General features: G+C 35.7%; 1 protein-coding gene across 1 annotated transcript in view; it reads left to right on the top strand.

The window, feature by feature from the left end:
* Nucleotides 1–217: 217 nt before the first annotated feature.
* LOC149067858 (nuclear RNA export factor 1-like) overlaps nt 218–20,130 on the top strand; it is a 35,905-nt gene continuing 15,992 nt past the window's right edge. The window contains exons 1-9 of the mRNA XM_089252314.1: nt 218–320; nt 4,768–4,854; nt 5,128–5,212; nt 11,478–11,542; nt 11,917–11,978; nt 12,613–12,696; nt 14,301–14,405; nt 16,127–16,198; nt 19,801–19,870. Of these exons, the coding sequence (XP_089108440.1) occupies nt 299–320; nt 4,768–4,854; nt 5,128–5,212; nt 11,478–11,542; nt 11,917–11,978; nt 12,613–12,696; nt 14,301–14,405; nt 16,127–16,198; nt 19,801–19,870 (652 nt within the window). The 5' untranslated portion in view covers nt 218–298. The remainder of the gene's footprint in view (nt 321–4,767; nt 4,855–5,127; nt 5,213–11,477; nt 11,543–11,916; nt 11,979–12,612; nt 12,697–14,300; nt 14,406–16,126; nt 16,199–19,800; nt 19,871–20,130) is intronic.

Genomic DNA, 20,130 nt, shown 5'->3' with positions numbered 1-20,130 from the left:
GTAATGCCGTCATATCAGTTAACACACAAAAAAAGGAAAAGATGCAAAAGTTAAATTTTCAAACTCAATACGAATAAACGATTAAGCCTATTTTATTTAAAGTTAGAAAAAAAAATAGATTATTCATTTTTACAGAAATAATCGCTATGGTTTTTTTTTTTTTTGTTTTTTTTAAATCCAAAATCGGAAGTAAAACTAAAAGGCAAAAAACGCTATCACGGTTATCAATGTTGGCTGATTGATGTGAAATTGTCTGCATCGTCACCGTGGTTGCTTCCTTAAAAGAAAAAGGTTCAAGATGTCTAGAAATCCGTATTTCGGTGAGTTTTTATTGAATTCAATTCGACCATTTATTAAATAATGAGTTCGCACAATTCGAATTACATTCACCGCTCCTAAATGTATTTTCGCTCATTAAATATGGTTTTGGAGCCGTGTTATCGAATTGCAGTGGGATGATCCGAACCTGAAGTCACAAGATTTTAGGGGGGGTCCTTAACCTTTTCATGTTCCTCTGCAAGGCCGTCTTAAGAGTATCATGGGCCCCCGGACCAAGTGGTTTTTCGGAGGCCCTACCTGGTGAATCCTAGAAAATTTCAACTGGATCTTATTTTTGTGAGGCCCCTGGGCCCACGCGTTAAGACGGTACTGTTCCTCTGACCCATTTTGTTCCAAGAAGATGAAAGCCCGGGACTACCCAGCCCCTGTGACATTAAGACTGAGCAGACGGACCTACGGAATGATAACACTAGTCTGTACGATATCAGATGATTGAAAACTAATAACTGTCCTTAGCTCACTTCTTTTATGCTGATTACAGAACTGTTCTTAGTTTTTTTTTCTATCACGTACAGTTCGTTTGCAATCGACCCGAGTTGATTTTGAAAAAGGGCAGTATTCACCAACATGGTTTAAACTGTAGTCACAATTTTCGGATGAGAGATCAACATAGATTGGTTAAATTCAGGTTTTAAACCAATCTATGTTTATCTCTCATCCGAAAATTGGGAACAGCTGTCGTATGGTCCGCCACTTGGCGATTATTTGGCGCCACACATGTCTGATGGCCTGATGAAGAGTCGCCAAGGCTGTCAGACACTACAGACGCCGAAAAAAAACATCAGTGTGCAAAACATAATAGAAACCACCAAGCATAAAAATCAAAACAAATATCAGAAAAAATTACACCTGGCCCATTTTTTTAATAATAATAAGATCGGGGCATAAGGAATTCTGGGCATAAATATTCTATGTATTAAAACTAAAACCCGGACCCTTTTTTTTAAATAAACGGATCCGGGGGAACAGCTGTCGTATGGTCCGCCACTTGGCGATTATTTGGCGCCACACACGTCTGATGGCCCTATGAAGAGTCGCCAAGGCCGTCAGACACTACGGACGCCGAAAAAAAAACATCTGCGTGCAAAACATAATAAAAACCACCAAGCATAAAAATAGAAAAAAATATCAGTTAAAAAAAATTACACCTGGCCCATTTTTTTAATAATAAAAAGATAGGGGCATAAGGAATTCCGGGCATAAATATTCTATGCATTAAAACTAAAACCCGGACCCTTTTTTTTAAATAAACGGATCCGGGCATGAAAAATTCTGTACGTTCATTTTAAATAATAAACCGATAAAACAGAAGGCATGGCAATGGATGAATAACTAATAAATACAACGAAATAATAAAATGGTATGATACGACCTGACCAGATAATAATCCAAATAACTAGAGCTACAGAAGGGAGGAATAATAATGAGAGAGAGAGAGACACGCTGGAAATGGAACAACGGCTGCTTAGAATTTTTGAAAAAATGCGGTGAACAAAAGAGAAATCCTGTTTGGCGAAGCTAGCGCCATCTAGTATCACTTAACGAAACCGGAAAAGTGTTAAAAAATACGTCAACCCAGAGAAGCATTATGACGATCTTGGCGACTTATCGCGAGAAAAAAGTCGCCAGAGTCGTGGCGGACCATACTGCATCTGTTCCGTTTTCTATTACATTTGTGGAAATTTTGTAGTACTTGAGCAAAGAACGCAGACTTTGTGAAGAGAGCCTACTCAGTGCCGTCTTAACGCATGGGCCCACCCGGGCACCTCACGAGAAGAGGGGTGTCAGAAAGATGAGTAGTTAAATTTTTCGAGAATTTCTAAGGTGGGGCCTCAGAAAAATCACTTGGCGAAGGGGCCCCCCATGATGTTCTTAAGACGGCCCTGAGCTTACTATGCTTATTATAAAATAAAACTACGTGATCAGGATAAGGCATGGGCGCCAAAGAAAGTTTGTCGCTATTGTGTTGAAAGGTTAAGGTTATGGACAAACGGAAAGGAAACGTGCATGCCGTTTGCAATTCCTATGGTGTGGAGGGAGCCTAAAGACCACCTTAATGACTGTTACTTCTGCTTAATTAATGTACAGGGGTGCAATGCAAAAAATAAGAACAAAATTATGTATCCAACCATTCCTTCAGCCATTAGGTCAGTTCCACATGGACAAGAACTGCCTGCCCCTGTTCCTCCAGCTGCTTTACAAAACGTGCAGACGATGTTGAATGTGAACATGCTGCAATCTCAGAAAATGATAGTGATGATGTCTATGAGCCTGAAGATGACTTTGATTCACAACAGTTCCCCCAGAGTGAACTTAATGATCTAGTACGTGCCTAAGGAATCTGCAGAACTACTTGGCTCCTGGCTTAAAAGCAAGAATCTTCTGGCACCAGGAACACATTTTTCTTGGTACACACACAGAGAAAAGGAACTACTTCCTTTATTCTCAAAGAAGATTCATTGGTTTACTGCAATAACATAAACAAGTTGATGCACTTCTAAGGCATTGAACATGACTCTTCCGAGAGTAGTCTCAAAGTCGTGTTACTGCCTAATGGGAATGTATTTGGGTTCATTCTTCATTCCTGTGGCCCATTTATTTCAAATGAAAGAGACATTTGAGAACATGAAGGAACTGTTAAGAAATATTCAGTATGTGTTACACAAATGGCTCATCTGTGATAACTTCAAACTTATAGGAATACTATTACAACACAACAAGCTGGGTACACAAAAATGCCTTGCTTTCTATGTGAATGGAACAGTCGGGCAAAGCAAAAGCATTGGATTGTGAGAGTTTGGGGGACTGAATATATCCTGCACGAACCGCTCGTAGACCCCAAAAAAATCTTGCTTATTGTTGGATGTTGAAGAGGGACAGAATCATAGGCACAGATAGACTTGGAAGTCTGGGGGGGGGGGGGCACGATGATGATGTCGATTCATACACAACATATACATTAGATCTGCCCACTCCCTTTTTGATGCTGGGGGGGGGGGCATATCTCCGCCCATGGACAGAATTGATGGAGGATCTGTAAGAAAGTCAAAAAGGAGAAAGTTTGTTAAATGGAACACTGTTTACTTTTCGTTTTATTAAAGAATAGTCGTGAAATTATTAGGACAGCTCTTTACAGTATTTTTAAAGTGTGTAACCAAATACTTTGTATGAAATGGTGATTGATTTTTGATTACATTAGTTAAAATATTGAAAACATGACTTCTTATTTTTTGTAAAAACCTGACACGATAGACAAAAATGGAAGTCATTTCTGGAATCAGCATCAAAAATTGATTCAGGAACACTGACTTTTAAGGAATCATCTGACGAAAAGTTTAAAAATGCAGACTAGTGTAATCAGCGCGCAATAAAGTACAAACAATGTTAATTGTTCTCTTCCCCCCTCCAAGCTCATGGACTCCTCCTTCCTAAAACCTCTCCGAGGACTCTTGGGTGAAAACCTTTGGAATAAATACGGGGCAAAAAAAGTAGGGCTGGTCTTGATGAATTAGATCGGTTAATTGTTCAATTGTTAGTCACGGTACAGAAATATTTGTTGTGCTAATTGATTGGATCAGTCGTGATTGAAATTTGTGTCTTAAGTTTGTACTTTATCCTAATTTATTTAACGCAGTGGTTCCCGAAGTGTGGGTCGTGTTATTGAACAGGGGGGGGGGCTGCGAGAAATTCTCGAAAATGAAAACGTTCAAAATTCACCCTTATTTTTTACAGCATATGTGAAAATAAAAATACCTCAACTTAGCTGAACAGCTGTTTAGGCTACTACAGTCGAGTCCTGTTGTAGGGAAAAAAATCGTTTTAACGAACATTTTTCTAATCCTCCAGACAAGTTTACATAGGAACAGTGCGAAAACCTGGAATTCCTTTATAATGAAATTTCGTTATAACAAAGTGATTTCTCCGGTCTCTTGGTGTTTGTTATGGTTCCTATTGTTTGTTATAAAGGGATTCTGCGTGTACAATAATCAATATATTAAGTTCATGTTTGAAGAGATTCAGAAACAATCCTCCAATTTTGGAAAACAGAACTTCGTTATAACAGACTAATAGACCATCACACTGATTGTGTTTGCAGTAGTCCGGTGACATTTTCACATGCTGGTTGAAGAGGAGGGAAAAATCTTTTTTTTTTTCTTCCGTTTCGGCGGCATTTTTGAGGGTTGCCCCAAAATGTTTTTACTGTGTTCATGTACAGTAACCTCTTTTTGGTAAGATAAGGGGGTTATATCTCATTTTTACGTTTTTCGCCCTGGGTATGAGAATTTTCGGTGGATATCTTTCAAAAAAATGTTTTAGATTGAGATATTTGCATATTTATATTATATATAATATATGGCGTTTTTTTTGGGTTGATTTCACATTTCGTGATAGTGTGATAATGTCATTTGTTTTCTTTTCAATAATTAGATCATGATGATAGAGATAGAGTCCCGAGTCAAAGGGGACCAATAGGACGCCACAGAAAGTTTGGTTACACGAGGGTAAATCCTAGAGGTGAATTTTTTTTGTATATTTTGCATTTTTCTTGTAATAAAATAACTTATTGACGTGGTAATCCTATCCTTAACTGATGATTTCCTGCTTAAATATTTTGTTCAACTTAGTTGATTAATAAAAAGTGTTTTAGCGATCTTTCAATTTTTTTTTTTTCTTGTAACAATCTGATAACATCAATCCATTGTTTGCTCACTATTCTATTTCATTCATCTTTTTGTCTACAACCTACCCAGGATATAGCTTTATGAATCCATGTGATTTTCATTTCAGGTGGCAGTCGTTCACGTTATCATGATGCTGATGGGGATGTCGATATGAATGCTCCAGGATCATCATGGAATACAGAAAGGAAATTGTGAGTGTTATTAGGCCTATTTTTTTCTTCCTTGCCTGTATCGGTGAAAATCCACCAGCATGACTTTGCAATGATGAATCAGTTAAATTACACATTTTAATAGCGATGCAAAAAAAAGGGTTGAAATCTTTCTACAGCCCTGTTTACTTGTGTAAGATCAAGTTTGGTTTGGTGAGAGAAATATACCAGTTTTTTTATTTCCCCATGTAAATAAGGCCTATGAGAAACCTGCAAACTACTCGTAAATTAATGTTTTGAACCAAACCCCACAGCATCTGTGCCACAATCGGCATGCCGTGGTATCAGGAGTGGTGCACAAACTTTTCAAAAACTAAAGAAATTCTATATTCTATTTTGTTTTCAATATCGATGAAATTCTGAATTTTTAAATTATCCTTTTCTTATGAGTGATGGTATTGTAGGGCTGCCAAACCTATATTTAGTATGGCAAGCACTCTTAAAATAATTATGTGATGACTTTTTATTCAATGCGTTTCTCTTCAGTTTATTTTTGAGTATAGTTGCTGGACGTCCCATGTGTACGAGATTCAGGATTGTCCGCATGGAAGACATGCATTGTATGATATAATTTACATTGTATATCCGTGAATTCTTGGGGGGGGGGGTAAGTCCTATTACAAATTTTATTGGGAAGGTGGGGCAAAGCACTTTGAGTCCTCAGGTTCCTGTATCTCAACATGGTGTAGATAAGATGAACTTCTACTGATGTACATACATACACAATCTGCATTGTGATAATCAAATTTTTGACTCAAAAGTGAAGACAATTTAGAACTAAAGAGTGCCAACTGAACATTTTTGCAAAAATAAGAGAACGGCCTAATAATATTTTACAGGGACTCGCACAATGTTCTGATTCTGTAAAAACGGGGCGTGTGTAAGGTTTGCATGTGTTAAAATATGTAGAGTGCCGTGCACATTAAAAATAATCTTGATTATGACACGGCTTGGAAAAGGGTTGACCATCCCTGGCTTAGACAATAGGCTACTTGATTTTTTTTATAGACTTTGAAAATTCTAACATTTGTAAATAGTAGAAATCAATTTTTCTCTTCTTTTTTTTTGTGATACAATATAAGGAAAACGGTTTCACTTCACCTGTGAAGGAGAATCATTTTTAGGACAGTCAGAACCTTGCCGAAATTCTTGGCACCACTGGTGTCTCGCTCCCCCTCCCATGTAGATTAGCCTAGGTTCTGGCATGCCTGGGCACAAAATAGGATGACTTACAAATTACTCATAATCTAAAGGTACGATGTATACATGAAAAAAAAATCTGTTTATATCAATTATCTCTGTCTGATGGTAAAACAAAACAAAAAAAAACTTGATAAACTTCTAACTACCTGTACTCTGCCTCTTTTGAGGTAACGGAAGTAAGGTGCTTTGCATCAGTCCGGGGCTGTGAGCGGTTCTATCTATTTATCTAACTACCTGTAATTTTTTGAAAATTCGATTTGATCCAGGGTTGGCAAGGTTTTGGATAGTACGGTAAAAACCATGGTAAATACAGTGGTTTTTACCGTACTGTCCAAAACCTCCTATTTATAACTATAAGTGAAAAACTTTGCAATTTGATAAAGAGGTAACTTCTATAATCAATTAAACTTTATATTATATAAATTATATTATATTATTAATTACATTAAGTATAATAAAATTTTGAAATTCAAAACAGTATATGCAAAGGGTTGGAAACATGAAAAGTGTAAATTATTTTTCATTTTATAAATTTTTTGTCACTTTCTGAATTTTTTTTTTATTTGAAAACAATACAGGGTGTTCCAAAAAGTTAGACCAAATATTAGAGAGGTAGTAGAATACCCATTTCAGTACAAGAATTTTAATTAAGAGACATGATTTTTTTGCTGTGAGATCAGAAATTAAACTGGCTAGAGGTGTGCAACAAGCACCCATTTGCAGGGCTCCCACTCTTCCTACTTTTCAGTAAAATGTCCTACTTGCTCGGTTTTGTCCTACTTTTTACCAAGTTCTATCAACAAAATTTATGTAATTGATTTTAATTGAGCAGGGAATCCTTGATATATTGCCAAATATTACAAATGTTGGAGATTATAATTAATGATTCTGCCAAAGCAGAAATTGTATCGTTTTAAAGGTTATTTGGGGACGGGGTGTATGTGGACCATTTGATTTATTAGTTTTTCATTTGCTTAGTTTGAGGGTTCAATAAGTATAGTAGTCATTAAAAACTTCTGCTGGTTGAAAAAAAAAAATGTTTGTATTTATTACTCTTCATGGTCTTGGACAGTAACTAGCATTCATCATTCAAAATTATAGCACAAATAGGTGAAACAACAGTTTGCATTACAAAGCAGTTGGATACATAGGCCTATTCTAAGTTTGGTGATTGTGATGCTACCCTAGTAGCATTCAGTTGTCTTCTGTATTTTTAAGGCATGAATAGGCATAAACAATATTTACCAGAGTTAGCAAGATTTTGGATAGTACGATAAAATATAAAATCGTACTGTCCTAATCTGTCCAAAACCTCATATTTATAACTAAGTGAAAAACTTTGCAATTTGACGAAGAGGTAACTTCTATTATCAAATAATAAACTTTATATTATATAAATTATATTATAATATTAAAATTACATTAAATATAAAATGTTGAAATTCAAAACAGTATGTGCAAAGGGTTATATAACTGATATCAGGTTATCAAACAATTGAAACTGAACTGTCTTGAGGTTAGATATTAGATTTATGAAAACATGAAAGATACAAGAATGGGATAAAAAGTTGTTGCATGGAAATCAGAAAAAAACAATAGATATGACTACAGAATGAAATTAAACTTGCGTAATAATCGAGCACTAATAATCAAGTGCAGCTGCACCTTTTAACATTCGATATAACACATAACTAATTTAGCTGCCCTATCTGTGCCAAAATGATTTCTAAGATAACAAAATTTGAAAATATTCTTTCAGTTGATGCATAACTTGGGCGACATGAAAATAAAAAAACAATGTGTTATAGACAGTCTTTTGATAAGCCTTCTTCCAGTGTTTTTCGTATTGCTGTCCCCCATATGATAGAACTGTAAATATAGCTTGAATTTATTCGGTAAAATATTAGCTTCTAGCCTCATAACTGCAGCAATTTAAATTTAACAAAAACTTTGGGTCTTGAAGTCTTTTATCCATCATATAGGCGTAATCAGTGTTTGTGAAATTGTGTTTTGTTAGTCATGAGTAGGTGCTACATAGTAGCCTCATTTTCTTCAGATATATTTTCTTTTATTTATAATTAGTTTTTAAAAATTGAGAATGCAAAATAGAAAGATCAATTTAAAATTAAAAAAAGTTTGAAAAGTCAAAACAGAACAATTTGCATCAAATAAACACTATACCATTGATCTATATTCACATCATTATATTGCTATCTAATAAAAAATAATATTTATGTTGAGTTTCACAATAATGCAATGATTATAACCGTGACTATGCGTATTTGGTACCTTCAATATAATATATTTTTTAAAGAAAAGTGTTTGGAGGGATTCGGCAGGGTTTTGGACAATCACTGTACTAAATACAGTACCTGCTTCATAACCATACTGTGATGATTGGTGAGGTGTATACGAAGCGACGAACATGAAGCATTCCTTTATTTTGCATTAACATGCGAAATACACAACCCTTCGTGATGAAGGTTAAAATCGAACTCTCAAGAATGTCTTCTCTCGATACAACTTAAATCTCACGTGTCTCGTGAATAAAAGTATTGCTGTACATCCTTGTTAACAGCTTGCCTGTTACATACTCCCCCCTTTGGTTTCGCGGACGTCCCGGCAAGGAACCAGCAATAGGCGTTGTGGGAGGTTGTTCAGTGTTCTTGTTAGTTCCAACTTTGAGTGGTCGTACCTTCTTTCGTGATGGCACTGCGGATACAGCATCCGGTTTCGCACATGGTGTGAGAGCAGAAGTACGATATACGCTGACAGAGACACCCGATTTGGCCGGATCAGCGACTATGTACCTCGTAGGCGATCTCTGGGCTAGCACAGGGTACGGTCCATCTCGTTGTGGCGTGAACTTTTTCGACCAGTTCTTCCTTCGAGAACTCTGCTTGGAACCGTTGTCAACATAACCTTTACGTTCATCCCGTTTTTGTTCCACCTTCTGCTTCACAGAAACTCTTGTAAGGCTTTGCATGGGAGTCAACCTGTTTTCACGACTTCTTTGGGCATGGCTACGACCTTCTGATCGACGCGCGTTAGGGTTTTGATCCGAATATTTAATGCCGCTCCCCCTGCATTTATCGTTCCCTTCTCTAGCACTGCTTATACTTGTTTTGGGTCCTTGACTCATGGAAGCTATTGCTAGACGTTATTGTTTGGCTTGGCATTTTACAACGATGCAGTATGTGATAATATCCTGGTGATCCTGGACTGCGTCGCCTGGCACCGGAAAGTTCGACTCGTTCGTTCCTGCGGAAACGTAAGTCTAGTACTTGCCTGCCTGTCAGAGTAACTCGTGGTTGCCTTTGCACCGATTGGTGATGAAAGCTTCTTGCGGATCGGTGGATTTCGCTATGGACAGCAAGACGTGGATAGCCAGAAACATGACGTGGATAGTCACGGACGCGACTTGTTTGGTTCCTGAGACGTCTAGACCAATCGCACCGCTGAGGTTCCGATGCCATATCTTCTCGTCGAATCCTCTCCCCTGTTTCTTCTTGTCGAATTCTTTCTTCTGCTTCTTCTTGTCAAATTCTCTCTTCTACGAGGGTCTGTAGCACCCCTTTTGCGAAGACCTCATCGTATTCTTTACTGGACGTAATCAGCTTCTTCAGCTCTATCACTTTCATCTCGGGTTCGGTAGGTTCGCCCATCTCTTTGGCAAGGCGACGGAGTTCGTCTTTTCGATATTTCGCTAAGTAAGACATTTTCACTCACTTGCTACCTAATTAGGATGTCCGCTTAGCTAAAAACACTCACGCGTCTATTTTAAACGTTGGGCGCCAATGTGACGATTGGTGAGGTGTATACGAAGCGACGAACATGAAGCATTCCTTTATTTTGCATTAACATGCGAAACACACAACCCTTCGTGATGAAGGTTAAAATCGAACTCTCGAGAATGTCTTCTCTCGATACAACTTAAATCTCACGTATCTCGTGAATAAAAGTATTGCTGTACATCCTTGTTAACAGCTTGCCTGTTACAATAGATAAAAAATAAGATGTGGAGTAGAAATAACATTTATGACAAACTAAAAAACTGAAAACAGTGTTTATATTTAAACAGTTATATACGTGATATTAATTTACTATCAGATTTCCAACTTAAAACCATCAATTTGGTGAAAGTTTACTTAGGAAAAAAAACAAATGACACCTTTTTGAAATATTTTTGATTTAGTTTTATTTTCTGCTAGTATTTTTTGTAATATGTTAGTATCATGGGAAAAAAAAAAATCCAAAAGGTTTCCACATAACATTTTGAAACTTGGAGGTTTTAGACAGTTTCGGACACTTTTGGACAGTTTCAGACACTTTTGGACAGTTTATCCCGCGTGTCCTGTCCAAAACCCCAACCCTGATTTGATCCGGATTTAAAACCCAGAGAAGTTGGTAATTTGTAAGAGCTTTCAATTAACACTCAAATTGTTTGTAGTTTTTTTTATGACAAGACTTTTACTTTTGTTTTTGCAATGTGTTATCGATATGTATAAAATGGATTTTCTGCATATGTGTGTATGTATGTCCCCTATACAAATCTTCAGTTTTTAGACCAATCTTCGCCAAATTGTGTGTGTATACCAAACAGGTTTCAACTTGAACGATAGGGTACTTTAAAAGTTCACCAGCACCTGGGAAAATGCCCGAAATGGGCAAAAAAAGCAAACAAACTGTCTGGCAACAATGATTTCTGAACCTCAACAATCACTTTCGGATTGTTTACTTTGGTTGCCGTGGTTCCCTAGCAATGCGTTTCAGACATGTATATGCCTTTACAATGGTTTGTCACTTCTTTAATCCTGTCTGTATATGTATAATAGTTTATATATGCCTTTATAATGGTTTCCTTCCAGTAACTGAAGAAAACCCTGGCAGCTATAGGGTATTGTGGCTAGTTTTATAATATTTCCTGCCTCTTAAAAAGTACCTTTTTTGCAGTCAAGTACTTTAAAAGTACCTTTTTTGCACCTTTTTTAATCAAAATTTAAAATCAATGTGCTCACAGACAACATTCCTTCTTTATTAACAGGCATCCATACAGAAATCCGAAGCATGGGAAAGATAGAAGAAAAAGAGGCAATAATAAGCTCATAAGTGAGTTTTTCTCGATAATCTTATATCAAAGATTAAAATTATTTTTGATTCAACCATAATTTATTTTTGTTTGTCTTGTTCCAAGTTTGAATGGTTTTTTTTATAAATATTCCTAGGTATTTTTCCAAACATGTACTTGCATGAAATCAACAGGCTTTCTGGATATTATGCCAAGGTGAACAAGAAAAAAGTGTTTATCGCCACCGAGAATGGCGAGAAACAAAAACAGTTCCCGGTGGAGGGAAACACTTTTTTCCTGTTCACCTCGGCATAATATCCACAAAGCCTATTATAGCCGAGCAAAAAATAATCCATCTGTAATGCACTTGCATGTTTCTAACTTGTGTTCTTTTTTCTCACATTCTTATTTTTAGGAAACCATGTAAGAGGTTCCCATTTTCAAAATCTCCCAGATAGTCCATGGTACAGAGTCCTGGTAAGTGTAAAGAAAATATGACTTCTTAAAACCTTTTAAAGGGCTTTGTTAATGCTGGTATCGTTCGCCTGTTTACATTGTTTTCTATGGGTGCTCGGAATATGTCTATTCTTAATAGGTTTTTTTTTTTAAAAGCAAGTACAGTACAACTTGGATTATCAAACCTTCATTTATCGGAAATACTGTTAACCAGTTACCGGGGCAGTAGTATGTGTATGAGCAGGGCCACAACCATAAACAAAAATTTATTCCGTTGCTTGGGGCTAGTATATATTTTGGTGCCCAGCTCCCGTTATTTTGAATGGAAAAAGAGTAAACTTGGTGCCCTTCCTGCTGTAGTGGGGGAGAGGTTGGGAGATACCATGAAAAAAATCATATAAAGAGGGGTATTTTACTGAACACTTGTCCAAAACAGATTATTAATATATTTAGTTTTGTACTGTTTTTAAACTGAACTGTATGTGCTGCAGTTGCTGCCATCATGTTAAGGCCTATCAGCAATGCTGATTCAGCATAAACATCAGTTCTTGGATATTAAGGAAATGTGTAGCTTTGTTGCCATGCGTGATTAATATTTTATTTTTTATATATATCAATGTTATTCCAGATGCACTCATGTTCATACTTTTTACAGATACCACAAGGAAAGAAGTTTGGAAGACAATTCATCTTGAAATCTCTCGTGTCGCTGAGCCAGTTGCCTGTCATTCCATTCAATGTTAGTATTAGATAACCTATTTTCATTTCCTATTGTGTAAAGGGTGTTTATAGCATGTTCTAAGACTTTTAAGGACATGCCTTAACTGATGCCTTGAAATTCTCTGCGATGGGGGTACCTTAGTGCCCTTATGGTGAGCTGCTCTTGCATTTATCAACATTTTGGGTGATCAGGTGTATGATAAAAATATTTTGCACCTCCTGTACTGATTATTAGATGCCCTAGGGAGAGAGCACTTGGTGACGGGGCGCACAAATGTATTGAAGGTGATTTTTAGCGAGAGATATAAAAGAATATCGTTATATATATATAGTAGTTTCAAATTCTTTTCAAAAATTATTGTTGTACGGGAATTTATCATAGTAAAGGATACCAGTGCATCAAGATGAATTCAATAAACATTTAGCCTATGAGCAATTATAAACAAGATTTGGAGAAATATTGTTGTAGCAAGGTTTGACTATAATTAAAATTGGCTGTAATTATAGAAACCATGTGTTTTGATTCTCAGGTTTAGTGTATTCGTAGAAATAATGTAAGCAAACTGAGATTCTGTGGGCAGAATAGACATTTTTCTGTGACCACAGATGTACGCTGTCAAATTCAAGGTCTCTACAATGATCATGGAGGGGGGGGGGGGTCAAGGTATGAGAGGTAAATTTCTCATTTCTGATTTGTAACATAAATCACAGCGCCTCCTGAGCAGATAACACTGTCTGATGTATCAAAGTACATAGTTTCAAAGCCAGCTCGTTTCTTGTCAATCTTTTTAACTGGAGGTATACTCATGAAACAAAGGTAGTGCTGTGGCACCCACATAAACACATGGCTATCTTAACTGGGTTTTCATACAGAATGGTTTCGACAACCAACCTTTCAGTTATGGAAGAGAATTGGGCTGTAAACAGTAGACACCCAGTTTAGTTTGCCATTGTGTGGTCATAAGATAACTAAATGCTCGAGATATAAAGGCAATTTTTGTTTTTTCATATTGTATAAGGCAGTGGTGTCAATGTATTTGCCTAGAAATGCACATGTAATTTTTTATTAGGAGGGTAGCTAATGTGTTAAAGTTTTATTGCTAAATACTTCTACTTCATTTATTGTGCATAGTTATCATCATTACTATTGTATGACCACTGAAAGATGACTTAGAAGAAAAAGAAAAAACATCCAGGGTTGCTGTTTTCTTATCTTTTTTACATATTTCTCCTTACTGAAGAATGAAACTTATGTTTTGGGGATGAAGGTCATAAGCCATTTTTCCGTGGTCCAACAAATATATAGCAACTTGTTTGCCGTTTCTGACCACAATGGTGACCACCGCTTTTGGTGTTGCCGTTATTTTCAGTGTCCAGCAAAGCTCAAGCAATGGCCCACATAAACTCAAGGGGAAAATAATTAATTTTCTATTGGGCATGTAGATACACTGTAATTTCAGTGTTCATGGGTTGATTTGCAAATTCATATCAGAAAATATTATGAACACAGATCTTTTCTGTAAATGCCAAGGTGTTTTTTCTTACATGTGTGTGAAATTTTTTCTCATAACTTGTCAAAAAACATGTTCCTTGAATTTTTCTAAATCTTATTTTTTTTTATAGTTTCAGTTAGAAGGAACTGCGGCAGTGTTCTTTGTCAACCGTCTTGACTCTGCAATAGAATTGAGGAATGCCAGCAAGGTAGTAACAGCACCAGATGGTTTGAAGGTAAAGTTCTGCTTGACTAGGAAATTACTTGCAGTTGAAGCTCTTTTTCTCAAAACTGAAAGAAGAAAAAAATCTTGAGATAAATAATTTTTGAGAAATGAATCTCCCGAATCTCAGCTAAATATTCAGCAATAGTTTTAGTAAAGATCAAAGTGCTGCAAGTTTAAGATCACAAAGTCTACAAAATAAATTCTCATATTGGTAACCACCTATTCTGAAATCTCATCTTCAATATTTATCTTTAATATTTTTCTGAGAAACGTTGGAACTCTTATTTTTTTGGCCCTTTGGAACTAATTCTTTGTCAGTATGAAGACCAAATCCAAACTTGGTTTGAGAAAACAATTTTCAGCAGTCTCATGAGCTGATTTCTCACTATGCTGAACAGACCATCCAACAAATAGATGATGAGTAGATTCTTATGTGTATTAATGTCCTCAATAAATTTTTCCTTTTCTTACCTTTAATTCTGGTATTAGAATCAACTACAGGGTTTGGTTTCTTCTGGGACTGGTGAAAAATTATCAACACAAAAAATCTTGGAGCCCGTCAGTCAACATTGAGCATTATATTTATATTAGTCAAGTAATATCAATCACTAGAGATGTGAGGTGAGATTATTCTCCGGAGAATATTCTCCTGGATGTAAAAATTAGAGAATAATCGAGAATATTCATTTTTCTTTTAAATAATTTAAATTTTTTTACTAATTTTGTTTATATTGTGAAATATAAATCAGTTTTCGTTACCTGAAACATTTACAACAAAACAATTTTTGGTATAATCACTCCCCAATGACAACTTTTAGTTCGAGAATATTCTCCAGATCATGATGAGAGGTTTTAAAAGTTTGGTTACGAAGATTTTAGAAACCATTAAATTAAAACATTAAAAAATTATTTTAAAATTAGATACATTTTCAGAAATAAGTTCACAACAAATCAAAGTTGATTGACAAAGGAAGCTATTCTTATACAATCACCTTCATTCTAAGAAGATACAGAACTCTTGTTTTCTTCAATGCACATACACTTAAATTCTGTATCACTCGCATTTCTTTAAAAGTTGTGCAATATTCAGCCCCTTGTTAGTTTAATTTTCTTGCTTTCAAACTTTAATATTGTGGTCTGCAAACATTAATATTCCCATCTTCTTGACGGGGAGAGTGACTATTCTCTCAAAGGACTACTATTATAAATTACTAGAGAATATTCTTATCAAAAATAATATTACAAAAATAATAATTATAATATTCTCAAGTTATTTACTGAGATTATTATAATACATGTTATTACATATATTCTTGATAATACTCTCTGGAAAAATTTCGGTAACTGAAGAATATTCTCATCAAGGAGAATATTCTCTCGAAGGACTAGGTCTATTATTAATAACTTCAGAATTCTTATTTTATATACGAATATTCCCCAGTAATTTATGAAAGTAGTCCTTCCAGAGAATATTCTCAAGGCTATTATATGTAGCTATATTATGAATAACAGGGGAATATTCTCAAGCACTTACAGGAATATTCTCAAGTTATTTATAATAGTAGTCCTAGCAGAGAATATTCTCCGAAAGATTATTCTCGAGAATTTTACATCTCTATCAATCACATTTGATGATGTTTGTGTTAGGAACAAAAAAAATTAGTGATATATTTTTTTGCTTTTCTTTTCTATTAATGTTTTTCTTTCCCTCCTCACTAAATGTATTTGCAGATGGCTGTTTTTGTTTCTGCGTGTCCGGCACCAGGTGTAATTATGGAGAGTGAAATTCTGATGAAACTCAAAGTGAGAAAGCGATGATTTATTTGCATGGTCAAAGCTATAATTATTCATAATTGTTTATAAGGTTATGAAAGCATAAAAATTTATCAATGTACATCAGTGGTTCTCAACCTGGGGGCCGCAGGATATTCCAGGGGGCCATAAAGGAAAGTATCGCAAAAGGGGAGCCATGGCTGTTGGTAATGGGGCCACAAAGAAATTTATTAAAAGAGTGATTAAAAAAAATTAATTTCAAACAAAATGCATAGAATATTTTTTCACAATTCTTTTTTTTTTATCACGTATTCCCAAGAGATCTTTACGATCTGTCCAGGGAATTTGTTAGTGTGTGTTAGTAGACATCCATGCCCGAACCCAGACCTGCACAGTCAAAAACTAGCTCCCTAACCACTGGACTCTAAGGCGGCGTTTCCTTATTTAAGTAACGTTAACATAAAGATTTGATTGATTTTTCAACACTGCAGGAAATTTCAACACCGAGCATAAGGATCTGAGTAGTTGAAAAATGAAATTTCGTACTTGAAATGTCAAATATTTTAAGAGTTTCACAAAAACAAGCACAATGACATTTTTATGTGTATTCATCCAATTTATCATAAGTAGGGCTCTGATTTTCATGACCTAAAGATGAAACATCGTTGCTGATAAGTTATAAGCAACTACGTTTCTTCTTTAGGTCATAAAAATCAGAGTCCTAGTCATAAGCTTGTGTTATCAATAATTATGAGGCTTCGAGATGAATGTATTTATATACAGTGTCACTTTAATGACAGTAACATTCATTTGAAAACAACCAACCAAAAAACTGTGTTAAATGCGGATAAAACGGTTTTGTTGGCATCAGGAGAGACAGGGCTACGTGTTTTAGTTGGGTTTTTGAGCACACAGTGTCCGTATAAATAGTTAACATTTTTATTTTACCAACTATACAACCCTTTGCAGCATGAATGACATATCCGAGTACTACATGTTATTTGGATAACTTTTCTAATTGAAAGTATTCCTGTAGGGTGAACGGTTTGCCAGTAAGAATACCATACGTCTTGTTACCTATGTACCCTGTTCATTACATATAGTGGTGTCTGTTATGTGAAATATTGTGTTGTGTTTAAGCCAACTCACACATTGCTTCGTTCGCCTGCTAGAGAGAGTGGCCACATTATGAACCAAAATAGCCACTTGGAAATAGCTTGTCATCCAACGAGACATCAGATTTTCACGAATGTTAATCTCACCGTATCGAAGTTTTATAATTAATATACAAATAATTTTTTATGAAATCTGAATTATTTATAATTTCTGTTTAGTTCGAAATTCTGATTTATCCAAATTCAAATTTACCCAAGAAAAACTAATTTGTAAGTAATTCAAACTTCATCCTGTACAGTAACTTAATGACATTATGACATCTTCAAGCGCAAAGGGGTCGTTCGAGTATTACGTCCGCAAATTTTTAGCCATTTTTGACCTTTTTGTCAGCAGCTTAGAATATTTCATATCTTCAAAAACAGGTGGTTGATGGCGTAAGCAACCTTCAAACCCTCCTCCCCTTTTCAGCAAATCAGAAACCCTCCCCGATGCTGATGTAATACTTGAATGACCCCAAAGTTTACATTGATTGAAAATAAATTATATTTTTTTACTGTTGTATTATGTTTATTTTGCTTTTTCGTTATTTTCATAAATTAAAAATTAATTAAATTCAAACACATATTTATACTTTAAACAACATTTGAATAATTGTCTATTAACGGGGAAACGGGAGGAGGTAGGAAGTTAATCATGTTCGCAAGGGGGGGGACCCACAGGAATGAGAAATGGTTGTAAGGGGGCCATGGGCAAAAAAGGTTGAGAACCACTGTTGTACATGACCAGTAAATTTGTTGTCAGGGTTGTAAAAGAAGTGGTCAGAAAAAGACATAAGCATGTGTTTAGGCTTCATAAAGCTGTTTTCCAATCACCCAGATACAGGGTACACTAATTTAAATCCGATTTTTTTTAAAATCATTGAATTAATTCAGAAAATTTAAATTTCATTTTTCTTTGTATTAACTTCAATGATATTGAAGTGTAAGTGACTAAGTGACCTAGTATGGTATGCATGTTATTGAAGTATTGTAAAGTTTATTATAAAAGAAATATAGATCTGGTGAATGTAGACTTAAGCCTAGTACCAGATGCAATGCAGAATGATAACTGTTCTGTTTCTAGATTTTTTTTCATGGAAAAAAGTGCAGAAAAATGTAAGGAGCTAAACTTACATATAACTGCACTAAGTATTGCAATGCATTACAATGTACACTAGGGGTTTCCCCTGATAAAAAAAAAATAATTAGTTTTTGTATGAAGCGTTGTGAATTCTATAGCATTAATTTGCTGATTTAAAATATGTTGTACCAATGTAAATAAATGTTGCCCTAGGATGATGTCACTCTCTGCTATCCATAAAAGTTTTTTAACAGCTGGCTGATGCAAAGATATATTTTGGAAAGAGAAAATTCAACTGCCCCTGTGTGTGTGGGGAATCGAACCCACGTCCTTTCACCTTCCGGGTGAACGCCCTAGACCACTAGACTACAGAGGCAATCTTTCCTTGAAGTGCATGTGCACTGAACGGGACCGTACAAGGACGGTCGGACCTAACTAAGGCCAAAACTCACAGTTGCTGACAATGCCACCAGATAGCGACTTAGCCAAGGATGATGTCACTCCGCTATGCATACAAAGGGTTTTAACAGCTGGCTGATGCGAAGATACCACTTTCTGCTTTCACCTCTCCCCAAGTGCCAATGTTCCATTTATGGAGCATCGTGAAAAACAAAGGAAGTTTTTTCTTCAAATTTCAAAGTTGATCTATATATAGGCATGCAAAAGGACCCCCAAATCCAAATTTCAAAACAATAAGTGACTTTGTTCATAGTTGGGCCATTAAACGATTAAGTAAAATTGCAAAAAAAATCAACCACCTGAGAAGTAGTAGTGAGTTACCATTTGAGAAGATGAAACAATTTTAAGCGTGCGCACACTAAAAAAGGTAAACATCATTCAGCCGACTTGCACGAGCGCAGTGCACCTTGCTATGGTTCGCTCTATTTCCATTGAGGGCAATACTTAACCTCAGGGTTTTCAGTAGAAGTGACAATGCTTCATATTTTTTGTCAAAGGTCAAGGTCAAACACTCAACAGCAATTTTGTCCATTTCTTTTTAAATAAAAAATGGATTGAGCAGGGCTTGAGCTAGGAGAATGAAAGTGTCCTTTCCTTTCTCACGACACTTTTCACAAGCTTTCTAAGAATAGGTGAAAGTCTTGCCTTAATGAGAGGGTTAGTTTTCATCACTGATCTTCATTTGTTTACATTGCCCAAGAGCCTTTCTGTACACTATCTTTATCACCTGGTATATCAGTTGTTTCTGACGCATTCCGGCATGTACAGATTCCTTAGAAATTATACAGAGGAATGTCTCTGAGGTGCATGTACAGTTAAGCAATAGTAGTAGTTTCTGTAAGAAAATTCTCTCTCTGCTCATTGCATTTTAGATCGCCACAGATTTCGTAATGCATACATTAAATATTGTTTTCTTTATTTTCTTTGATGCCAATCAGGAGTGTATGAGCCGTATGTATGACACCGTTGCACATTCCTTGAATTTGAGCAAGCTGGAAGAAAACCCACGTGAGTTTATTTACCTATTGTGTTAAATGGTATCGAAGCCACAGTTGCTTTTTAAATGTCTGTTGCCATCACATGTTTTATTCCACGCAAATTCATAATACATTGACTGATTAGCGTGAAATTTAAAGACGTGCCATTAAGCAAATAACTCTGAACCTCATTTTTTGCTTTCTGTAATTATTCATCCCTGATGTATATTTTGATTTCTTGGTGGTACAGATTTTATCATTAAAATATAGAATCATATGCATGTAAGAAAT

Source organism: Pholcus phalangioides, unplaced genomic scaffold, assembly GCF_987345545.1.
Source record: "Pholcus phalangioides strain wild (caught in Gottingen) unplaced genomic scaffold, Ppha-v1.0 ptg000028l_1, whole genome shotgun sequence".
Taxonomy (NCBI): Eukaryota; Metazoa; Arthropoda; class Arachnida; order Araneae; family Pholcidae; genus Pholcus; species Pholcus phalangioides.
Note: the sequence above shows the minus strand (reverse complement) of the source record. Positions and strands in the feature narration are given on the sequence as shown.